Source organism: Malania oleifera, chromosome 4, assembly GCF_029873635.1.
Source record: "Malania oleifera isolate guangnan ecotype guangnan chromosome 4, ASM2987363v1, whole genome shotgun sequence".
Taxonomy (NCBI): Eukaryota; Viridiplantae; Streptophyta; class Magnoliopsida; order Santalales; family Ximeniaceae; genus Malania; species Malania oleifera.
In genome coordinates this window covers 81,595,412-81,617,621 of record NC_080420.1, presented here as the reverse complement: position 1 = coordinate 81,617,621, position 22,210 = coordinate 81,595,412, and the positions used below count along the sequence as shown (strand labels likewise).

Genomic DNA, 22,210 nt, shown 5'->3' with positions numbered 1-22,210 from the left:
CGGGGGAAAAAGCACGGGAGGAAGGAGGCAATGGGATTTGGGTTGTGGTGGGTGACGATGCGAGGGAGGGAGAGATGGAAGTGGGGTTAGGGAAGGTGGGTTAGACAGAGTGGGCTCGGGAGAAAATAATGGGCCAGGAGAGGTAGTGGAAGTAGCTGGGCCGAATACAGGAGCGGGAATGGGAATTAGGATATTGGGCTGAGAGTGAACAGAAGGTGTAGGTAAGACCATGGGCTTGAAAAATGGAAATTCTCATTCATTGAAGATAACATCCCGAAACAAATAAAGCCGACCTGATAGAATATGTAGGCATTTGTAGGCTTTATGATCTAGGCTATATCCCAGGAAGACACAGCGAGTTGACTAATAATCCATTTTGTGCTTATTGTAGGGCCAAAGATTAGGCCAATAGGTTGAGCCAAAGACACGAAAGAATGCGTAATCCGGTACCTTGTGCAACAAAATTTTGTAAGGAGATCTATTATTTAGAAGGGCTGTGGGCATGCAATTTATAAGGAAAGTTGCGATTTGAAAGGCATCAACCCAGTATGATTGAGGAACAGATGAATGGGATAATAATGATAAGCCAGTTTTGACAATGTGACGGTGACGGCGTTCGACACTTCCATTTTGTTGGTGAGAGCCACAACATGTGATTCGATGTGAAATGCCACCGAATTGAAAATAGATTTTAAAGGGCAAAATTCACCACCCCAATCAATTTGAATTGCAATGATATTAGCATTGAAGGTGTTATGAACAAACTAAAGGAAGGCTACCACTATGGAAGATACATTAGATTTTGATTGCATAGGGAAAAGCCAAAGAAATTTGGAAAAGTCATCAACAATGAACAGATAATAGCGAGAATTATTTGTGGAAGGTGTTGGCGCAGGACCCCAGACATCCATGAATAGGAGCTGAAAAGGTTGTTGTGATCGAGATGGCGAGGCTGAGTGTGGAAGCACATGAGCTTTGGCGGAGAAGCAAGTTGGACAGTGCCCAAAGTTGATGCTAGAAGAGAACGGGAGATTAAACCGACAAAGAACCAAGGACGTAGTGCGAGGGGAGGGATGACCAAGTCGTGAGTGCCATAAATGAGCAGTAGAGCAGAGAGCAAGAAAGGCTTGAGGTGGAGAGGTTGAAGGCGCTACATCTACTAGGCAAGGCATACAAGCCATCTTTAACGGGACCCTTGAGGAGCACCTCCCAGGAACGTGAATCGTTCACAACAAAACAATATGGATGAAATTCAAAGAAAACATTATTAAGAAGATAAAATTGACGAATAGAAAGAAGATTGTGAGCAATAGCAGGAACATGAAGTAAATTGTTTAGAAGAAAATTTGCAGAGGAGGTGTTCAAGTGAGCAGAGCCAGTATGTTGAATAGGTAAGGAGGATCCATCCCCAATAATGACTTGATCGGGTCCCTGATATGAATCTGAATCCAGATTGAGATTACCAAAGTCTGAAGTGAAATGGTGTGTTGCAGCCGTATCAGGAAACCAAGTATTTGCCGTAGGCGAAGGTGCAGGGAAGGTGGTATTGTTGGCCACAAGGGAAGGTGGTGGTGACTGATATGCTTGATCAAAACGGTAATAGCAGGTTCAGGCTGTATGTCTATACTTGTTACACACCTAACATTGAGGATGAGAGGTATCTGAGGAACTGTGAGAGGGACGAAAACCCTTACCAAAGCCACGACCTCACCGACCCGCATGATATGAACTGGAGTGACGGCCACGAGCATACCTCGAGGAGGGAGGTCGAAAAGTAGTAAAGTTGGCAACCAACGTTGTGGAAGATAAGAGAGCTTGGGTTTGATGATTTAAGCGGGACTCATGGTTTAAAAGATAACTGCAGATCTGATGAGGAGAAAGAGACTCAGGACAGGTGGTCAAGGAGGTGACAAGAGACTCATACTCTGTACCAAGTCCGGCGAAGAGGTATATAGAGAACTCAAAGTCGATGAGTGGATGTCTAGCCGCAAACAGGGTCGAAGCCAAGTTTTTAGTACGACCGAAGTAATCAGACATAGATTCAAGGCCCTTCTTGAGCGTTGCTAACTAGTACCGAGTGTGAACGACATGCGCCAAGGACTTGGCAACAAACAGATGTTGTAGAGTCTTCCAGATATCAAAGGAAGAGGTACAGTCAATTACCTGAGCCAGAACAGAGTCAGAGAGAGATGTAGTAAGCATGGACATCAGCAGCCGATCTTGCTGAACTCATCTTTGGTAATCAAAATTTAGTTTGCCATGAAGCTGTGGAGGAGGCGGCGGGGAGGAGCCATCAACAAAACCCAAGAGGAAAAGGTGAGGGGTTAGGGGGCGGAGGTGGAGGGGGTGGAGGAGGAGAAGGTGGAGGAGAGGAGGAGTCAGAGTCAGAGTCAGAGGCCATGAAGTCTACTATATGTTGGATCGGGACGTGAGTCCAATGAAGGGCTCTGATACCATGTTAAAGTGAAAAGAAATGCATGAAAGGTATATGATAAAAGGCTAAAGAGATGTACAGAAGAGTAAATTCATCTCTATCATTCATTGCTCTGCACTTGAGTACTCAGTGATAGGCCCGAATATATAGGCCTTGACAAACAACTTAGCTACATTTTACAATTTTATCCTGCTAGCTCAGCCATTCTGTTAGCTTGAGATTCCACTGGAATATGAGGTAGTTTGTTGGTTTCCTTGTTGTGCTGAGAGCTGCATTCTGGTGTGCTGAGGTGGAGACATGGCTATATCTCTAACAAGGACAAATCAAAATCTAAATTAACTAGGGAAGGAAACACACCTTATATGGGCATAGAACCCTCCTTCACCAGTCCTATTATGTTGTGCAAAATATGAGCTAACAGTCCTTATTCTAGGCTTTCCAGCATAGCCTAGTCAAGTCAATGATCCAAATGCACCCTAGCACTATCATAATATTAGAAAGCATAGATTTCGAAACTTGAATTTTAATTTACATAGATTTAAAACTCAACATAATTTTATACTGCACTTTATACAAATCCACACAAATTCAAATCTATGCCTCGAAATCCATACTCCAAAATGCAATGTAAAGGGAATCCATTTTCCATCATTTGATGAAAGAGTCACGTCTACTACTTTGACTACAAGAAACAGTTAATGGAGATTCTTCCGAATAATTTCCCCAATGTGTCTTTCCAAAGGGCCAATATGGTACAGCAAGCACAGAATGGGGTGATGCAACACCGCGTAGATAAACAGATAATATAGTATAAGAAACCACGCTTTATCAAATTTGTCGCAAAAATCAAGAAACAGTATATTTTTGTACAGTGAAGACTGGTCCATTATTCAAAGGGAGAAGACTCCAATAAGAACCCTGCCTGTCAATGCAACAGCTATGCCATTTGATTCTGTAAGAACCTGCTGGAAAAGCTGAGACATCCAGCAAGCAAGTTGAGAACCCTTGGCCTCTTTCATTTGGTTTAAAGCACGCAAATGCATGAATATCTCCACCATCACTACCATGATTTCTACAACGTTTAATGCAAGTTCTTTCAGTGCCTTCCATCACATAATGCAAAAGCATTTCATTCAAATCTAAGATTTTGTCAGTTTCCCAAGCTGAAAAATCCTGCTGCAGTTGCCCCTTATTATCAGCACTTGGTCCAGAAATCTGAAACGATGACCTACAATACAGGATACAGTACAATTTGGTCTGCTGAACTAGGAGATCTGGAGACATGTTTTTCAATTGAAGGCAAATATCTAGCGATAGGTGGAAGCCCGAAAACACAGATATTCCATCTGGACTTCTGTCATCTTTGTTGACGGCAAAGAGCTCTGAGCCAACACTAGGCCTGAACATTGATGTCAATTTCAAAAACTAAAAATGCTTTTTAAATTGGAAAAACAGAATAATACAAGCAATATGGAGCAGGATATTGCAACAAGAAATATCTTTAATTTATTTTATTTATTTATAAACAAACACGATCTTGATTTCATAGTGCTAGTTGCATTTGATATTTCCAAAAATCAACTGGAGTTCCAGATTATAAACATAAAATCTGATTGTAAACTGCTCCCGAATCATAAAAGAAATCCTTACCACCATATTAACTTCTAAACAGGCTCATGTCCTCCCCATTCCTGCAATCCTATAGTCCTCTTCTTATGGTCGAGACTTTTGAAATGAAGTCTTTTTTTTTTTCCTTTTCTATTTCAAATTACACATCAGCATTTAAGGAATGCAGGAAAATCATATTGCATGGGATATGAGCTACTCTAAAGAAATACAAGCCTCCTTCAGCCACACGAGAAAAAAAAAAAAAGAGATGGAGAAACACACAATACAAGTTACCAGGGCACCTGAATTACACATGCAGACAGGAAAGAAGCAACCAATTAAAAGAGATGTGTTCGAGATTCCAAGTGCAATTAATTTAGTTGACTGCCATAAAAAATTTTCCTTGTACACTTTCCCCTCCTTTCCTACAATTGTCTGCGTGTCTGATATGGCTTGTTGGTTACTGGTTAACAGTTTTGACATCAAAATTTCAGAAAATGGGAAAGTGAAAATGGGATTGATGTGATCAAAACAGATGGGGAATGGCCCCATGCATATGATAACACTACTGAATGAGCAACTGCTTTAGTGACCCAGAAGCTTTCAACAAATAGGATTGCATATAAAAGTTATATAGATTATGCCTATCACATAGAAAAATTATAAAGCCTATGCAGAAGCACTGCTCAACATACCTCACATGAAAGAAGTACTTTGGAATCTGGAAGGGAACATGCAACCATTTTTCTATTACATCCAACAGAAATTCCAGACCACAGGTCACCTGAGATGGAAGATTCTCATTGTTCACTTTGTTTGCCTCACTTTGCAAATGAACAACCCCCTTAACAGCGTAACTGCAAGCTCTCAGCATATCTCTCGTTTCACAACCAATGCTCAACATTTGACATCCAGACGGCAAGTGGAAACAGTTGTCAGATTGTCCTGTAGGCTTCAAAAGCAACCTCAAATATATACAGGTCTTAGGGTCTATAATCCACAACCGCTCAATTAAATTTTGTACTAATATTGCATGCGAATAATTTTCCAACTTCTCTGAATCACAAGTAGTTAAATTGTCATAAGCAAGCCCTTCAGGAAAGAAAAGGGCAAATCCTGTACTAAAGGCCAATATTGAACAACTTAGTGCAAGGACAGATATGATTTTTGAACTTTTCATGTCCAAGTCAACAAAAGAAATGGCAATTAGATCAAATTCTTGTGCTAGCCTCTTCAACTGGAAGGATTTTTTAGTAAGAAAATGAACCAAGGAGCTAATTGGCTGTTGAAGTCTTGAATGCTCAACCATAAGACTTCTGTCTACCTTTCTATTTTTGCCAATGCTATCCAGGTTAAACAGATGAGCACCCAAGAATTTGAGTATGTCAACCATGGTTTCTAGAACTTTTACTCTTAGACCCAAAAGCCATCTTTGAAAAGAAAAGGCCTGTTCTGCATTTTCTAATGTTTTCACTGAAGAGCGAATACTATTACAAACCTCAACAAGCTTTCCTGAGCAGTTGAGTAGGTTCGCACTCCATGGAGTTTCCCGACCAATTTCACCTAAATTGACACCTAAAGGCATGATAAAGATTTTGTTTTCTTCCAGCCAAGCAACAGAACTGGAGCACTGGTTCAGTAAAAACAGTTTGATTTTCACTTCAGAATGAGCAAGCTGCACCAAAGATTTCAACCAGCAACAACAAGAATCAGATTTAACATTTTTCACCAGTTGCCCAAATATACAAGCAGCTGTAAACCATGCTCCCTGACATGCTGAATATCTTCCAACAGTGTAAGCAGACCAATTGTCCTGCCCAGCCAACAGTTTTTTTGCGCATTCAAGGGCAATGACTTCTTGCTCAACCAAGCAATCATGAAGAGATAAGTCCAAGTCTCTATCGAGAGAGGAAGCTCCCTTATCATTAATCATGCCATTGCAAATGACAAGATAATGCAGCAAAAGAGAATAGATTGTGCGAGTATAGCAATCAAATAACTTGCAACAGTGTACATATTTAGCCAAAAGCTTCACTTTGTCAAGTACTTGGGTAGTTACGGCACCAGCTTCACTGAGATTTTCCAGGAAAGCCACCACAAATTTGTAGACATAAAACATAAGCTTCGACAAAATGAATGTCCACTTCTCCCCTTTGACAATCGATAAATCCATTTGCCTTGAGGCCATGAATGTGTCAAGCATTTTCACCAGATATTCAACAAATACAATAATTTTATCCATTGCCAAAACAGCCAAATCAGGATGTTGCTTAACAAGGAGAAGCAGCAGTCTAAGCAAGCTTTCACATTCTCCTTCCACCTCAGAGTCAGTCTGATGAGGATCAAATAAAAGTTTCACCAGAACAGTAATCCGATCAAAGATCAGTGATATGATTTGGGATGGCAGAGAACTGGCACAAATTCCACTTGATTCCATTTCTGTTCTTTCCCTAAATTTGCCTGAAAAATCTATGAGAACCCTGAGTGCTAAGAGTCTTAATGACATGACCGAATCGCAATTTGCATGCTCTACAATTGCAAGCAACTTTGGAAATTCAAGAACATCCATGTGAGGCAGAGCAGGTAAGCTAGCTAGAATCTGCAAAGTGCCCATTACAAATCAATAGGGTTGTTAACAGATTTGCTAATTTTAACTTAAAAGGAAAGTGTATTGCAGAACTGAGTTCAGGAATGACCTTGTGCAAGATTCGTAGAGCTTCACATTGCAAGGTTGATGAAAATTCTGGTTTATTTAGCATGCCGAACAGTGCTTTAAGTGAATGTTCACTGACTGGAAGAGAAAATGCACCTCTTATGTAAAGAAAATGTAGACATTTTAATGCTATTGCTTTCAAACGAGAAGTCACTTCTCGAGTGAGAAATGAGACAAGCAAGTCTATCTGCACTCGCAGTGGGAGATAATCATTAATATGTAGAGAATTAAATACACACTGATTAGGGTAAAATCACCAGCATTGATCTTTGGACAATGAAGTTCAAGTTCAGGATTTGAAATTATGTGAAATTCAACAAAATTAAATACATATTTGTATTGCATTTTTGTTTAAATCCACATAAACCCAAACCAAAGGCTTGAACTCAATGTCCCAAATGCAGAATCAAATTTTGGCAGCTCATAAATTGCTGAAGAACACAGAGCTTTGATCCCATTGTTTCCAAATATATCTCAGTTCAACCATAAAGTCCATCATGTGTCATGCAAATTATAAGAGATACCTGTTCAGGAATCAGAAGCGACGATTTCAAAGCAACTTTTGAGAGAGAAATCAACATAGCAACCATGAAATCCTCTTCTGAAGATTCTATCACCAACTTTAAACAAGTCTGCAACAACAAATAAAAAAATTGTTATTTTCTTAAAAAAAAATAATAAAAAGAAAAAAAATGTCATTTCATACAAAAAAGGAGATGTCAAGATGTTATCCAATTCCCATGTAGAAAGCCTCTGGCACATAGGCACATACAAGCACATGTCTGCTCACACAAAAATTTCATTAAAATAATTATAGAGAACTTTGTGATGGTAGACCTTGGTGCATTGGCAATGTTGCTTGTATACAGTTAATGTAGATTCTACTAGAACAGAAACTACGATGAGGCTGAATTATGTATTTCTCCCTCCACATTTAGCATAATTCTTCATATATCTTCACTATTAAGTTCTGTCTTAGATATAGTCTAAAGGTGCGATACTATAAAACAGTACAAAAATTCTCTATAATATTAATGATGCACACGCACAAGTGAAAAGAAGTGTGTAAAACACATGAATGTGCGCAAGAGAGAGAGAGAGAGAGAAGAAAAAAATGTTGGCTACAGAATCAGAGAACTCTGTGATTGGTAGACCTTGGAACATTGGTAGGGTGCTTCATTACAGCCTGATCATTAAAGGTTCAAGCCACCAAAACAGCCTCTGTGAGCAGAAGAAAATCTGTGCATCTAATCCTTTTGTTTCAAAATCACTAGGGCACGATATAATTCTATATGTTGCTTCTATATGCTAACCTAATGTGAACTCTACTAGACAAGAAACTATGATAAGGATAAATTAAGTATTTCTGCCTCCGCATTCAGAATAATTCTCCATATATCTTCACTGTTGAGTTCTATTTTAGATAAAATCAAAGGGGCGTTACCATGTAACAGTACACAACTCCACTATAATATTAATGCTGCACATCCAAATGTAAAATGCATTGTGTAAACATGTGTGCAAGAGAGAGAGAGAGAGAAGAAAAGGTGTTGGGTACAGAACTAGAGAACAGAAAGTTTTGCTTAACCAAATGGTTTCTCGTGCAAAGATTTTGATGTTTGTAATCAAGCATTAATTGATACATAATGATACATACCAAAGCCTAACAGTGGGGTAACCTTTTTAGTTGAAAAATAAAATTAAAAAAAAACTCAGAAAAATGCACATAGCTATGACAAAGATCATGCATACATCACCACCACATGTTGTGTCTTAGTGGCAAGTAATTTCTTGCACAAAGATTTTAATGTCCTTAACACTGGAGGGAACATTTAGTAGAAATACAAAATAACAAAATTTCATAAATCCAAATACCCGGGGACGCTGGGGGTTGGGGGGCCGCTTTCAAATGATATATTTTACCATAGGGACCTTGTATACATAACCACCACAGGTTCTAACTTCAGGGATAGAAGTTTACTTCCATGCAGTTTGGAGGATGGAAGGTCACAAATTCATCAACTCAAACCCCAAGGAGAATTGGTTTGCCTGGATTTTAGATCATGACCTTTACTTTCAAGCCTCTGACTCTTTGTCACTTTGCAGGAGGTTGCTGTGACTTGTCAAACCACGCCCCCAAAACCAAAAAAAGTAAATAAAGACATTTGTATCATAAAGACCACATATATGTTGACATGCCTGCCAACACGAAAACTTACTAAGAATTGATGTTGATGCACAAAACATCAACATTATTAAGCCTAATCCTTAGCATCATATGCATATAATTTGATATAGCATGAATTATTGATCAAAATGCCCTTCAATAGTTGGGGACCAAGCTCAATAGGGAAAAATAGAGCAGGCATTCCAGAATAGCTAGCAAATACTCTCACTAATGCAGAATTAACTGATTTTTGTTTATTTGTATGCACCATGGAAGCAAGAAAGATGCACAACCTTGTAAACTTTATTTACAAGAGGAGATGAACAACCCAAATTTGCAAAAGCCCATGCTCCAGCCAACCTTACAGCAGACACTGTCTTTGATGAAGTCACCATCTGAACTAATATCTTTAAGACAACAGATGCAAAGTCAACTGAAAATTCACAAAAGCGACCCGCAGCAAATAAAGATGCTTTAACCTGTAGAAAACAAAAGCTGCAGATCAAATCATCTCATATCTGTCTCAGCAATTCTAAAAATTAAACTAAAAAGACTGTAGGCCAAAAGAAGGGAATAAAAGAACCAGAGGTGATTAAAGAGCTTAAAGAATGATCTTCAAAACCATCACCACAAAAGCCATAAAGAGAAATGAGGCACTGATTAGTTGTTCATTAGTAAAACCCTATTGTACCAAACTCAAGAAATTTTTATTAAATCATCCAAAACTTTGTTAGTACTGGAAAATTTCTCCAGTGGCTCCCATTTTCATTTCAACTCCTCCCCCAAACCCCACCACCACTTTTCAAAATTAGTGTACTAAAAGAAATAATGAGGGGAGGAACCATTACCAAATAATCTGCAAAAATCTATATACAACAAAACAACAAAACCAAACCTTAGTCCCTCTAAGTGGGGTCGGCTATATGAATCCTTTTCTGCCAATTTATGCAATCATAGACCATATAAAAATCTATATACTGTTACTATATAAAGGTACAAATAATATGAAATATTTTGTGGAGAAAAATACTCCAATCTTTTAAAAATAAGGGAAAACATCCCTAAAAACTGACAAGGGCATCCACATCGTCAACTGACACACTATTTCCAAAAATGGAAGACAAAACAACAGATATACCATTTCCTGAAGGTTAGCAGCCAAGTAACACATCCATCTATTGATATAAGTATACCAGAAGCAAACTGCAGTAAAAATTCAAAATCTTGGACTCCCTTTTCTTTTACATTTGATTGCAGATATTCTCAGCTCTTCCACATTTGTCTCTCTCAATATATAATTATAATTTTACCATCTCCTTCTTTATGTCTTTGTTCCGCATTTGCAGAGTAGTTGTGTTTTGTTACAATTATAATGCTTAATGCTTTTTCTTTTTCTTTTTCTTTTTTAATCCCTTTTCATGCAATATGTTTGTATTACACATTACATATGTCGTATTAACAATATATGAGGATTTGACTCCAGCCTTTTTTTCTTTTCAGCACACATCTGGTGCATTTGAATATCATGAAATTTTTTTCTCTTATGACTGTCATGCAGTTCCATGTACAGTTTTATGTAAATTTAACTTCTAACCTTCTACTCTTAACTTTGCATGCAAAAATAGCACATTGACTCTTAATTTATTACTACTCATATTAGGAAGGTAATTAATTTATAAATTTTAAATATATATATATATTTCTATATGAACCATCTTGATAATGTAAGTCATCAAAGAAATGATCATAAGTACATACACAGGTTATTCAATGTAATTTATTAATCCAAGTACATATTTTGCATTTATTTTTTTATTTTTTTATTATTTTAGGAATATTTTCCTTCCACTTAGAAGTTTACTTCTAAATTGTAATATTTCTGTGTGGTGAGACAATGGTCTTGGTTAAGCATATGATTTTTAAAATTTTTTCTTTAGATTAATATTTTTCAATTTTGATAATTGTAGAACATTTCCTATTTCTGTTTTCATATGAGTTACCTTAAACATTATAGATTGACTTATATATTCAGTATTCTTAATTAATTTAATATTTATTTCAATATTTTCCGCTACAGTTGCTTTTTCGGGTGATGTATATTTTGCATGTACTACACAATAATAGCCAATGAGTTCAGATACTTTCACTCCCAAATACACAAACATACACATTTTTCCACACACAATATCATAAGAGTTAAGATGAAAAATGTAATTGCCTCAACCGCATATAAATATTTAATATTATTTATTGCAACTGCAACACAAAAATGAAAAAATGACTAGCAGAACCAAAAGGTCACATGTTGCAACAGAAAGACATGTGTGCAGTGGTTCTATATGCAAAGTCAAAAACTGGGCAATAGGTACATATCAAAAGGGAAACTAAAGAGGAACACTTTACCAAAATCTGACAAAATTCCTGCCTGCCACAGTAACAGAATGAGTCTCACAGAAGTATTATGATCCATGGATTGAGGAATAAGCGCATATTGTGCAACCTTCCCAACCAAGTGTTCAAAAGATACTTTTATCATATTGATAAACTGCTGATTTGTCATCTAGGGCCTGGACTCAGCTTAGTGAGTAGCAGAAACAAGACCTGGTCAGTAAAATTTCTAAAAAGGAAATTCTGACTGCGGTCTGGTAGGATCCTGCAAGGCACCACACAGTGATGGCTTCCATGCTGGGTTCTACTAAAGGGATTGGAAGAATGTAGGTGAGGATGTGTTGCACATTATCTTCGGGTTTTTCTTGAGGGGTGATGCCTGTCCACTTGAACCGTACTTTAATTGCATTGATCCCTAAGAATGTGAAGCCTACATGAATAAAGGAATAGACACTTATCTGTCCATGTGATGTTGGATAAGCTAACAGTGAATATCCTAGCTAATAGGTTGATCGAAGTTCTTCCCGGGATTATTTCCCCTTTGTGCCTTTTGTGAAGGAAGAAAAATATAACTCCATCTTGGCTCATGAAATCATTAAAAGTATGATCAAAGAAGAAGAGTGAAGAAATGTCTTGCTGCTCTCAAGTTTGACATGGACAAGGCATATGAATGAATTTCCTTCAGCGGTTCTTTAGAAGATGGGTTTCCCAGAAGGTTTCATGAATTTGATAATGACTTGTGCATCTTCTATATCATTTGCAGTCCTGAACAATGATGCTCCTTCCCCAACTTTCACACCTCAAGAGGGTTGAGAAAAAGTAATCTCCTTTCTACCTATCTCGTTATTCTCAGTGCAAAAAGTTTACCTTTCACAATACCCGAAGGTACTTTTAGTGGCTTGTCCAAAGATAACCATGTGGCTAGAAAAACTCCAATTACAGTTAACTATTTCTCCACATGATAGTTGATATTAGGATGTATTCCCAAGAGGGGGTGAATTGGGTTATTTAAAAAATTTATTTGTGGAATTCTTATTTACTTTAACCCTTTCCAACACAAACACTATTTCGATTCGCTACAGTAGTATATCAATGGGAAGTATTAAATGTGAATGTAGAGATCAATGCAAAATCTGAATTTACAAAATGAAATAATGAGTTAACACATTCAGTTAATCACTTATTCAAAATTTAACCTTCAGTTTGAATCAATAAAATTTACAACAGTATAATCAAGACAAATGAATTCAGTGATTCGATATATATCTCAATGATATAATCAATATTAAGATCAGATTTTCAGCAAGGATAATATATCTCTTCAAAAACAATTTCTATAAAACTCTTGATTAACTTCAGCACTTAAGCTTTAATCTGAAAATCAATTTATAAATAGTTTGCCTCAGATTATTTACTTTCAAATTCAAAGTTGTAAGCTTTTCCAAATGTTCAAATCAACGCTTTAATCATACAACTGATATATATTTGATCTCAAACAAAATATGTCCAGCTAGTTCAAAATATTCAGCAAGGTTCTTCATTTCAACAAGTTCTTAAATATTCAACACAATCTCAAATATTTACCAAGATTCAAAATTCAGCACTATTAAATAATCAACAAGATGATAATGAAAATATATTCAAGCATGCAGATTATATCTTGCAGAAAGTAAAGAGAATAAGGAAGAAGAAGCTGAACACTATTGTTTCTACAAGGTTCGGCCGCAGCCTACGTCCTTGCCTCACGCAACGCGCTGTGAGGACTTCCTTTCCCAACTTCATTACCAAGTGAAATTACAACCTCTCTCCCTCAAAGGTGGAGTTCGCCTCTCTAACGAGAATCCCCTCTCGCTAGGCAACGATTCAATACCTGAACCGTAAAACAATACAACAAACAGCAACAATTGCTTGTACAAGAGAAACTCTCCTCGAATGAGCAGATTAGTACACGTTAGATTCAAAACAATAGTTCAAATAAACAATATGAAAGTTGAAGCTCGAAAGTATATCACTAGAACTGATTCAAACGTGTAGGATTTGAAAGATCAGATCAGTTTTCTGACTATAATCGCCGAGAACACAGCAGTAGTATAACCAGAAGTTTTTCAAAGTGTGAACGTGCCATTCTCTTTCTTTTTGAAATTTTCGTTACCCTAATGTGCAAGAATAATACGTTTAAATAGTGCACTAGGGTTTTAAAAAGTTTCCTTAAGGTTTTCTCTCAATTTGGAAACCAATCAAGCAAGATTTGGAAACAAGATCAGCAGCAACTCATTTAAACATATGCATCAGTCGCCTGTCCTCTAAGGGTCAGTGGCCTGTGCTCTTTTAAAATTAGCGCATTCTGAAAGTCAGAAAATGGGGTCAGTCGACTATGCCTGATAGGTCAGTCACCTGTGCCTATTCTGTTTATATATTTTTCAAACTCAATAGCACCACAGTCGCCTAACGATTTAACATCAGTCGCCTGTCCTTTCAACAACACTTGTTTTTCAATATTTTTGGTTCCAAACTTAATTCATGTAATGGAAAACTTAATTTGGACTTTGAGAAAACATTTTCCATGTATGAAAGCAGGTATATAATTCCAATGACATATCTTAGGCGCTTCAATCAATCAATATTGAGTTTTGAAGTACTTACATGAGACTTTCATTAGACTATTCTATCTAAGTGCCTAAGTCTTCATGTTGTGAAGTTTCCAATATGTCTTTTGAGCTTTATGCACTGCTTTAACAAGCTTCATATCTCACATAATTGTATATCCTTCATGAGTCATGACTTTAAGTGTTCAAATCCATAAATCTCTTCAAGCATGCTCACAGCAACACTTAAGTCCTGAAACTCAAACTTACATAGACATGTTAAGTAACCTTGATTTGTTATCATCAAAATGAGATTAAGCCTTGTTAGGCCAACAATAGTTTTCTGTTCATGGAGACTAAGGAAAGGTTTGTTCTTAATACTCTTCATATTATAAATTCATATTGTAAGCAACATGATCAACTGGTAAATCAGTTCTTATCTTCAGTAGAAATACTATAAAGATTTGATGAAATCATTGATTGGAGTTCTAGGGAACTTTTGGGTTCTCTTCCTATTTCTTTTTGTGCAGGGGCCAGGCAGAGTCAGGTATACAATCTAAGGATGAATAGATTCTTGTCTCCAACGGGAAAAGAGGTTCTTAAGTTTGTTCCCTGGGCCATTCCTATCTATTTGAAATTTACCTTTGTTCCCTTCCTAGCACTTTTTGCTACTCAGGGTAGGAGATACTTGCAGGAGTATGCATCCAGGAAATAGATGTTGAAAACCAGTGGGTTGTGGGGAAATGGAATGTCAATTGACTTCAGGACTGACCGTTTCCTGATTGAACAAACTCTCAAGATAATATTCAAAAGGTTCCAAATTGTCACATTTTTAAGTTTTCAGATGTAGACCACGGGGATTCCTTCTTACCTTTGGTCAGCAGAGTTCCTTCTGCAGATGTTTGAATCTGTGAGTACAAACATGAGATCTATAAGGTAAAATCAAGGTATCAGATGTCATTGTCCATCCTGCAGAAGAACAGCAACAAAGGCCACTTGGTCAGAAACTTGCTTCGCTGAAGGACCATGGCCATGGATGGTTCGTGGCCCTTATGCCAAGTGGAGGATGAGACAAATAAGCACTTGCATTTTTTGAGATTGCTGAGACGGTCTGGTTTGGTTCATTATTGTCTCTGCTGATTCTGAGGGATTTTGTCCTACGTGATTTGGAGAGCGGTTTTTCTCAGTTTGGTACGGGATCTGAGACTTTCCAAAGGCCCGAAATTCTAAAGATCAAAATCTTGCTAGTGTGGACAATTTCGAATGAAAGAAACACAATTATTTTTAACAATAAAGAGGGGGAATCCTCTTAATACCTTGAGCTGTTTTAATTTGATGATCAAGGATAATGATATTGCACATCATAATCAAGTTTCTGTTTCAGTAGCAGGAACCATACCCAGAGCCGTTTTGAGGTCCACTCCTTGATTCGTGGCTCACTCTTTTCATGAAAAATTTATGAAGGATCACAAAGATTGGTGACAATGAAAGTGCAGGTTGGAGCTGTTTTTTAATCCATCTGGCCAGCTGAGAGGCTGTGCTTCCAACTGGAATTTTGGTTAGACAGTTGAGGTAGCAAAAGGTTTTGTTGTCTGGTTTACCACCAAAGGATGGAGCTTCACTAACCTTTATTCATTAGGAAGAAATTCTTCACTTGTGCTCAACTTTCACTTGTTGGTTTGTAACTAAAGTGCCCAGATGTAACAATACATTCACTCATTTTGTTGCTTAATTCAGGGTTTGTACTTCAGGGTGCACACTCAACCATCTGTTGTGACTGTAAGAATATGTAATTATTATTTATGCCATGGGTCAGCTTTGGATATGTATGCTACCCAAAAAGAAAAGAAACAAACAATTATAGGTTAGAAAATGAAAACAATGATGACAATAGAAAACCTTATTGGTTCCAAGAACAAAAGATAATAACCTCACCTCAAAATCATGACATGAAACCAAACCCGAAAGTATTAGGAATCGTATTTCAGCACTGTCTGTCGCAAAATCAGCCCAACATCCGAAGAGAATCAGTGCTAGTGCTCTTGATTCAATATCTCCTGTTTCAAAAACTATTCTTATTCTTCTAAGCAGTTCTTTTTGGTTGTCTACCCTGTGCTTGGACAAAATCCCGTTGTCCCGTCCACTTCTCTTGCCATGGCGCCTCAGCTCCAATAAGAAAACCTTCACAACACAACGTCTTGTCTGCTTGTCACCTGACCTAAAAGCATCTGCAAGCCTAAGGAGGATTGCGTTTGCAAAAAGTCTATCTTCTCCAGGAACTAAGCCAAACATGTTATATTCCGTCATTGTGGGTCCAGGCTCTCTATTCCACTGCTCAAGTTGCAGGCCAAATTGTAGTATTGTTTCCATCGGTCGACCTGAATATAAGTAATAACCAGCAACCAATTACTCTTCCGAAACAAGCAATTTAGAAGTCTATTAGGGAATTTAGTTCACAGGATTTTAGATACCCCCTAGAATGAGATTCCTGAAATTCTATTCCCAGGATAGGATGCATGTCTCATCGAATATATTTTTGTTTGAGACACATTGCCCCGGAACCAACACAGGAAGCCCATGCGTGTGTTCGGTTCAACTTTGGGTATTTTAGTTATGTTACCAAAAAGTACTCCTTAACCAATGTTACAATATATGACAAATATTCATCATTTCACCACAACTTTTTGCTTAGATATTTAACAAATTAAATCCATGCCTTAAAACCCTTAACCATTATAAATAATCATCCCCTAAAATATAATATACAAAGATATTTACTTTAATATTACAATATTATGATAATGTATTATAATATTGTGGTATAATAATATTATATAATTTTGTAATCAATTATGCTCTCGTTTTTTAATATAATAAGATTATATTATCATAAAACAATATAACTTTGCTTTAGGTTTTCAATGTTTTAACAGTTTATTATTGTTAATATCATAATAGTGCATGATAAGAATATACTATAAGATAAAATTGTAGTATTATTTTATGAATATAATAGCAAAAAAAGCATATAATAGCATTACAATATTTTATATAGTATAATTTAATACTATACTATCATGATAACATAACAATATTACTTCCTATTTTTGTTACTTCTAATTTTCAATCTCAAGCATCACAATCCTGGACCCAGGACACCACAAACCAAACATCCCTTAATGGCATGGAAACAGTGTAAATACAGAAAGTTTAAACAAACAACATTTCAAATGAATCAATGAAATAGCAATAATTTGTTTGGGTGTGTGTACTAATAAGGGTTCATTATGCTACAGATAGATCCTGGCCACTCAGCCCAAGAGGACTGTATAAACTGATACCATTCCATAACTAAAACAAAAAATTTCATATAAATTAAAACAGACTAATGCAGGAGCAATTAGGGAAAAAAAATAGCAGAAAAGAAAAGAAAATAGTGATAAAATAACAGAATTAAATGAAAAGGCAAAGAACAAATTAAAGGGTGATGCAAAAAAAAAAAAAATCAGGGTTCTCAATTTCAATAATGCAATCTCTCCCAAATTGTACATACTATATCATTTATGTAGGATGAAACACTAAATTAAAACAAACAAACAAACAGTATCAATCACTAAAGAAATAAAATTACAAAATAAAACTAAAAAATTTTAAATAAATAAAATTGATTATTAAATTAAAATAAATCTAAAATTTCTCTCGTCTTCCCACATCATTCTCCCTTGGTTGGTGAAAACTTCACCTCGAGTTTTAAAGTGATGAAGAATGAATATCCATTAAAAGAGATATCCATAAAAAGAGGACATGTAAGACGGCTGGAACAATCGTTAAGGATAGACAGAATTTGGAGGGGTGGAGGATGTGCAGAGGAGAGGAAAGAGGGGTGTGTTACTCAAATTGGACTCTGAAAAAGCCTATGATATGGAGAGCAGGGCGTTTTTGGACAAAGTCACGACTAAGAGGGAGTTTGGAGGGCATTTGGAGATAGTTTAAAGGGTTCTTATCCACTTTGAAAAATCCTATGATATGGAGAGCTGGGTTTTTTTGGACAAGGTAATGACTAAAAAGGGTTTGAACGGCATTTGAAGATGGTTTAAAGGGTTCTTATCCACTATGACTATGTCTGTCATTGTGAATTGGTCAGCCGGGAAAGTGGTCTAAGGCCTCAGGGGTTGATAGGGGAACCTCCCCTTTTCCCTTCACTCTAGTAGTTTATGTGTTGAGCCAAATGCTAAGCCATGTTCAAGGCCTTGATGTGATTTGGGATCTTCAAGTTCGCAAGGCAACTTTTGTATACCATACTCAATTTGCTGATGATATCCAACTTTTTCTCAAGGATAATGTTGCGAAATTCTAAGAGGTTCTAACCTTAAAATTTTTTAGAAAGTTTCAAGATTGAAGATCAACATGTCTAAGGGCAGGGTTGCAGGTATTAATATGGGGAGAAGTGAGTTAGAATGTTTGTCGCCTGAGCTGATTGTACTACTTTAGGAAAACCTTTAAACTTATTTCGCTCTTCCTCTTTGTGGAAATCCTAGTTCTTCTACCTTTTGGGATACTGTGGTAGAGAGAATGGATAATAGGTTAGAAGGTTGGAAGAGGGCGTATTTATCCTTAGGGGGTTGCATTACTCTCATCAATGCGACTCTTTTTCTAATATCTCCATTTATTTTCACTCCCTTTTTAGAGTTCCCATAAGCACTCCCTTTTTAGAGTTCCCATAAGGATGGTAGCTGCCTAGGAGAGGCTAATAGGAGATTTTTTGTGGTTGATTATCAGGTAGGAAAAGAGAGATCATCTTGTTAGTTGAGATGGATTTAGAAGGCTAAGTCTAAAGGGGCTCCCTGGGAATTAGGTGCCTAAATGAGTTTCTCTTGTTGGAAAATGGTTATGGAGGTTTCCCTTGGAGATTGATTCCTAATGGCACATGGTAATTAAAAGCAAGTACAGTTTGCATCAGGATGGTGGCGTAATAGAGGTGGTGGCAATGCTTCGGACACGAGCCCTTGGAAGTTTATTTCACAAATCACTTACTTCTTCTATCCCCTTTCCCAAATTCAAGTTGGGAACAAGAATCTTATTCAATTTTGGGAGGACAATTGGTGGGTGAGGTTTCATTTGAATCTTTGGACCCTTGCCTTCTCAGACTGTCTTCCATGCATGATGCCCTTCTTATTCTTTGGAGAGGGACTCTCTACCCCTTGGAATTTCCATTTTTTCAAAATCTAAATGAGAGGGATATTAATGATCTAGCCATTTTGCTAAAAGTGTTTTGACTCTTTTGTTTCTTGAGCAGGGAATGATTCAAGGATTTGGATGGGGATTTTTCTGGTTCTTTTTCCACCAAATCTTTTCTTTCTCAGTTGTTGAAAACGCCGAGACTTTATTATTTTCCCATGACCTCAGTTATTTTGAAGGCTAAGGTACCTTTCCAGACGAGGGCTTTTATGTGGACTTTTGGCTCTAAATAAGCTTCATACCAATGATTTGTTGCAGGCATGGTGTTAAATTTTCACGAAATTGCTGAAATTTCAATCAAAATATCCACTTTCCATCACCCTCAACGTACAGAATTTCCATCAAATTTATTGAGAACTTGAAATTTTAGCAAAATTTGTCAAAATTTCAACTAGAATGAAACATCCTTGGAATACTGAAATTTCTCTCTTAATTTATCTTCTTCTTTTTTTTCCTATTAAAGCCAAATATAGTTAAAAGGGCTTTCGAAATTATATGAAAAATTAAACTTAGATATTTGCAACATCTTATTTAACCATTTATGTCTTAATTATCTTCATGTCAATGATAAATAATATTTAACTGATTTATGAATTTCATTTATATAAACTGAATCTGTTTAACATGGATATCATATTACAACTATTGCAACTCATACACAATACAAGTGGGCAAACGCAAGTGGGCGAATGACAGGAATTGAACCCGCGCATGGTGAATTCACAATCCACTGCTTTAATCCCTTTGGCTACATCCCTTCTTTATTTTATTACTTATAATTTAGTTATATTTAAATATTTAAATAAAAATTACAAAATATTGAATTTATACAATTCATCATTATTTCTTTCTTATTGTATTGCATACTGCTGAGCTGAACTATAAAGATTAATTTTATATTTATTCTATTTTATTCCTAATTTAATTTATTATATTCCTAGCTTTTATTTATTATATTTCTAGTATTTGTTATATATGTTATATTACATTTATATATGTTATATTTTATATATATTATATAATCCTATCATTCATGTATTGAATTTATAATATATTAGTTCTAAGACTATTATCATGTTTGTTAACCATTTCTAAATTTTCATAACAGAATTCAATGCTTTAAAACTATTTCCATCATTTTTAAAATCAAAATTAACATCAAAATTTAAAATTTCCATCGCAATTCCCATACTTCTGAAGCATCAAAATTTTAGTCAAAATCAAAATTTAAGACCTATGCAGGTTAGGAGGCCATATATGGCTGTGTCAAGTTAAATATGTTTGGAGGCAAGTGATATAAATGACCATTTATTTCTCCATTGTTAGGTGGCTAAGAAGCTGCAGACATATCGGTTCTCAATTTTTGATGAGGCATGGGGCTGCCACAGACTATTGATACTTTCATGTTGGTGCAATATTGAGGCTTTTGTAAGGCATAAGAGAGGCACAGCCTAATGGATATGGCTGTTTTTGCCCTTTTCTGGACCTAGTGGTTGAAAGGAGTGCAAGGATTTTTAATGGCAAAACAGCTCCCTCACATCTATTATTGGGTAGAGTTGTTGTCTTTGCTTCCTTTCAGACTCATTCTTTGGGTTTCTTTCAGGGAGTTTTGATGTCAGTGCTAAGGGATCAAAGAGGGGCTTTGACGCAATTGTTTTTCTTTTTCTTTTTAGGAGGATATCCTATCCTCCACTCTTTGCAATTTTCTCTCTTTCTTGTTAATGAAGTTCTTTTCTATAAATAAATAAAAAGAGAGAGAGTCTATGAACAATGTTGACAAGCCAAGCATGCATTGAACAAATCCATTTTGATAAAGTACAAAGAGAAGCATCAATCAGAAAGTGATCATTTGAAATCTAAACAACGTGTATATTATACAGCTGATGACACAAGAAGGGTGATGGAAGTGCAACAGCTAGAATTGAAGGTGTAACTAGTCTTGTACAATCACCTACAAGCAACAAAAAAGCATTTTTATCTTTTAGGAAATCAACAAGTCTTCCAAACAAGAATTCCACATAATACCCAAATCTAATAGTAAATTTAGTAAATATGCATTTGCTCCATGTTCAAAAATCTCAGAAAATTATCATTAGAGCTGATCAAGAAATATATGGCAGAATAAGAAGCAGTTTTGGTTCGCGTAAATTCAAAACGGGAAAAAGAAACCACCTCACAAAGTACCAGCAATAAATGGCTTAAGCTTGGGGGAACCATGAACAAGTTCAATGGTTGCCAAATGTGGGTTTGAATCAACATAACTGGCATAAATTTTGGCCTCAATAATGAAATTATCATCTTGGGAGTTGCTACATATCTCAATCATTGAGTCATTTGACAAGTTGATGCCACTAAATGTTGGGTCTCAAGTTCACAAGAAGCATCAATAGTTGCTTGGCCTATTGGAGGCAATTCTAAAACATCATTTTGACAGGGAGGTTTTTGTTCCACATGTTGAGCATCTTTATCTCATTGTAAGGCATTAGCATTGAAATTCCTATCCATGAAAAGGTAGGAAAAGCATGAACAAATATTATAGACATCTTCAGTATAAGCCTAAAGTCCTGCACAATAAAGTCACTTTAGGGCTTGAAATGGTGGACTCTAAATCTCCCATAAGTCTATTCATGAACATTTTGCAAAAGGTCGTGGCTTGGAGTGGTACATGTGAGGGGTGAATGACCCGCTTAATTCTTGTGAGAATTTGATCTCTCAACTTTTAACTGCCCCCACTGAAAATGTTGGAACGAAATTCTCTCTTTTTGATTTCATACCATGTGATAACAGGTTGTTTCCTATTGGTATATTTTATATCCTCTTCCAGTTCCACACATCACCTCCAGCAAAACCATAGAGCTTGGATTTGGCAAAGTGTATATGCAGGCAATCTGGCAATATATACCCGGTGCACAAAGCTCCTGCGTATGCGGGGTCCTGAGTTTAGTTACCTGGGTAGTTCCCCCCCAACCCAACACAACAAACTGCAAGTCTGATCGCACGTACCAATTCGAGGGTCGATGGTGTTTTGGACTCAAGGGAGTCAGATCCAGGTTGCCACCATATTTGTGAGAGAAGAA

General features: G+C 36.6%; 1 protein-coding gene across 3 annotated transcripts in view; it reads right to left on the bottom strand.

The window, feature by feature from the left end:
• Nucleotides 1-3,055: 3,055 nt before the first annotated feature.
• LOC131154584 (uncharacterized) overlaps nt 3,056-22,210 on the bottom strand; it is a 531,072-nt gene continuing 511,917 nt past the window's right edge. For all 3 annotated transcript variants that reach the window (XM_058107453.1, XM_058107454.1, XM_058107455.1), the window contains 6 exons: nt 15,831-16,273; nt 9,216-9,401; nt 7,280-7,387; nt 6,739-6,942; nt 4,738-6,641; nt 3,056-3,833 (listed from right to left, as the gene is read on the bottom strand). In XM_058107453.1, the coding sequence (XP_057963436.1) occupies nt 3,281-3,833; nt 4,738-6,641; nt 6,739-6,942; nt 7,280-7,387; nt 9,216-9,401; nt 15,831-16,273 (3,398 nt within the window). In that variant the 3' untranslated portion in view covers nt 3,056-3,280. The remainder of the gene's footprint in view (nt 3,834-4,737; nt 6,642-6,738; nt 6,943-7,279; nt 7,388-9,215; nt 9,402-15,830; nt 16,274-22,210) is intronic.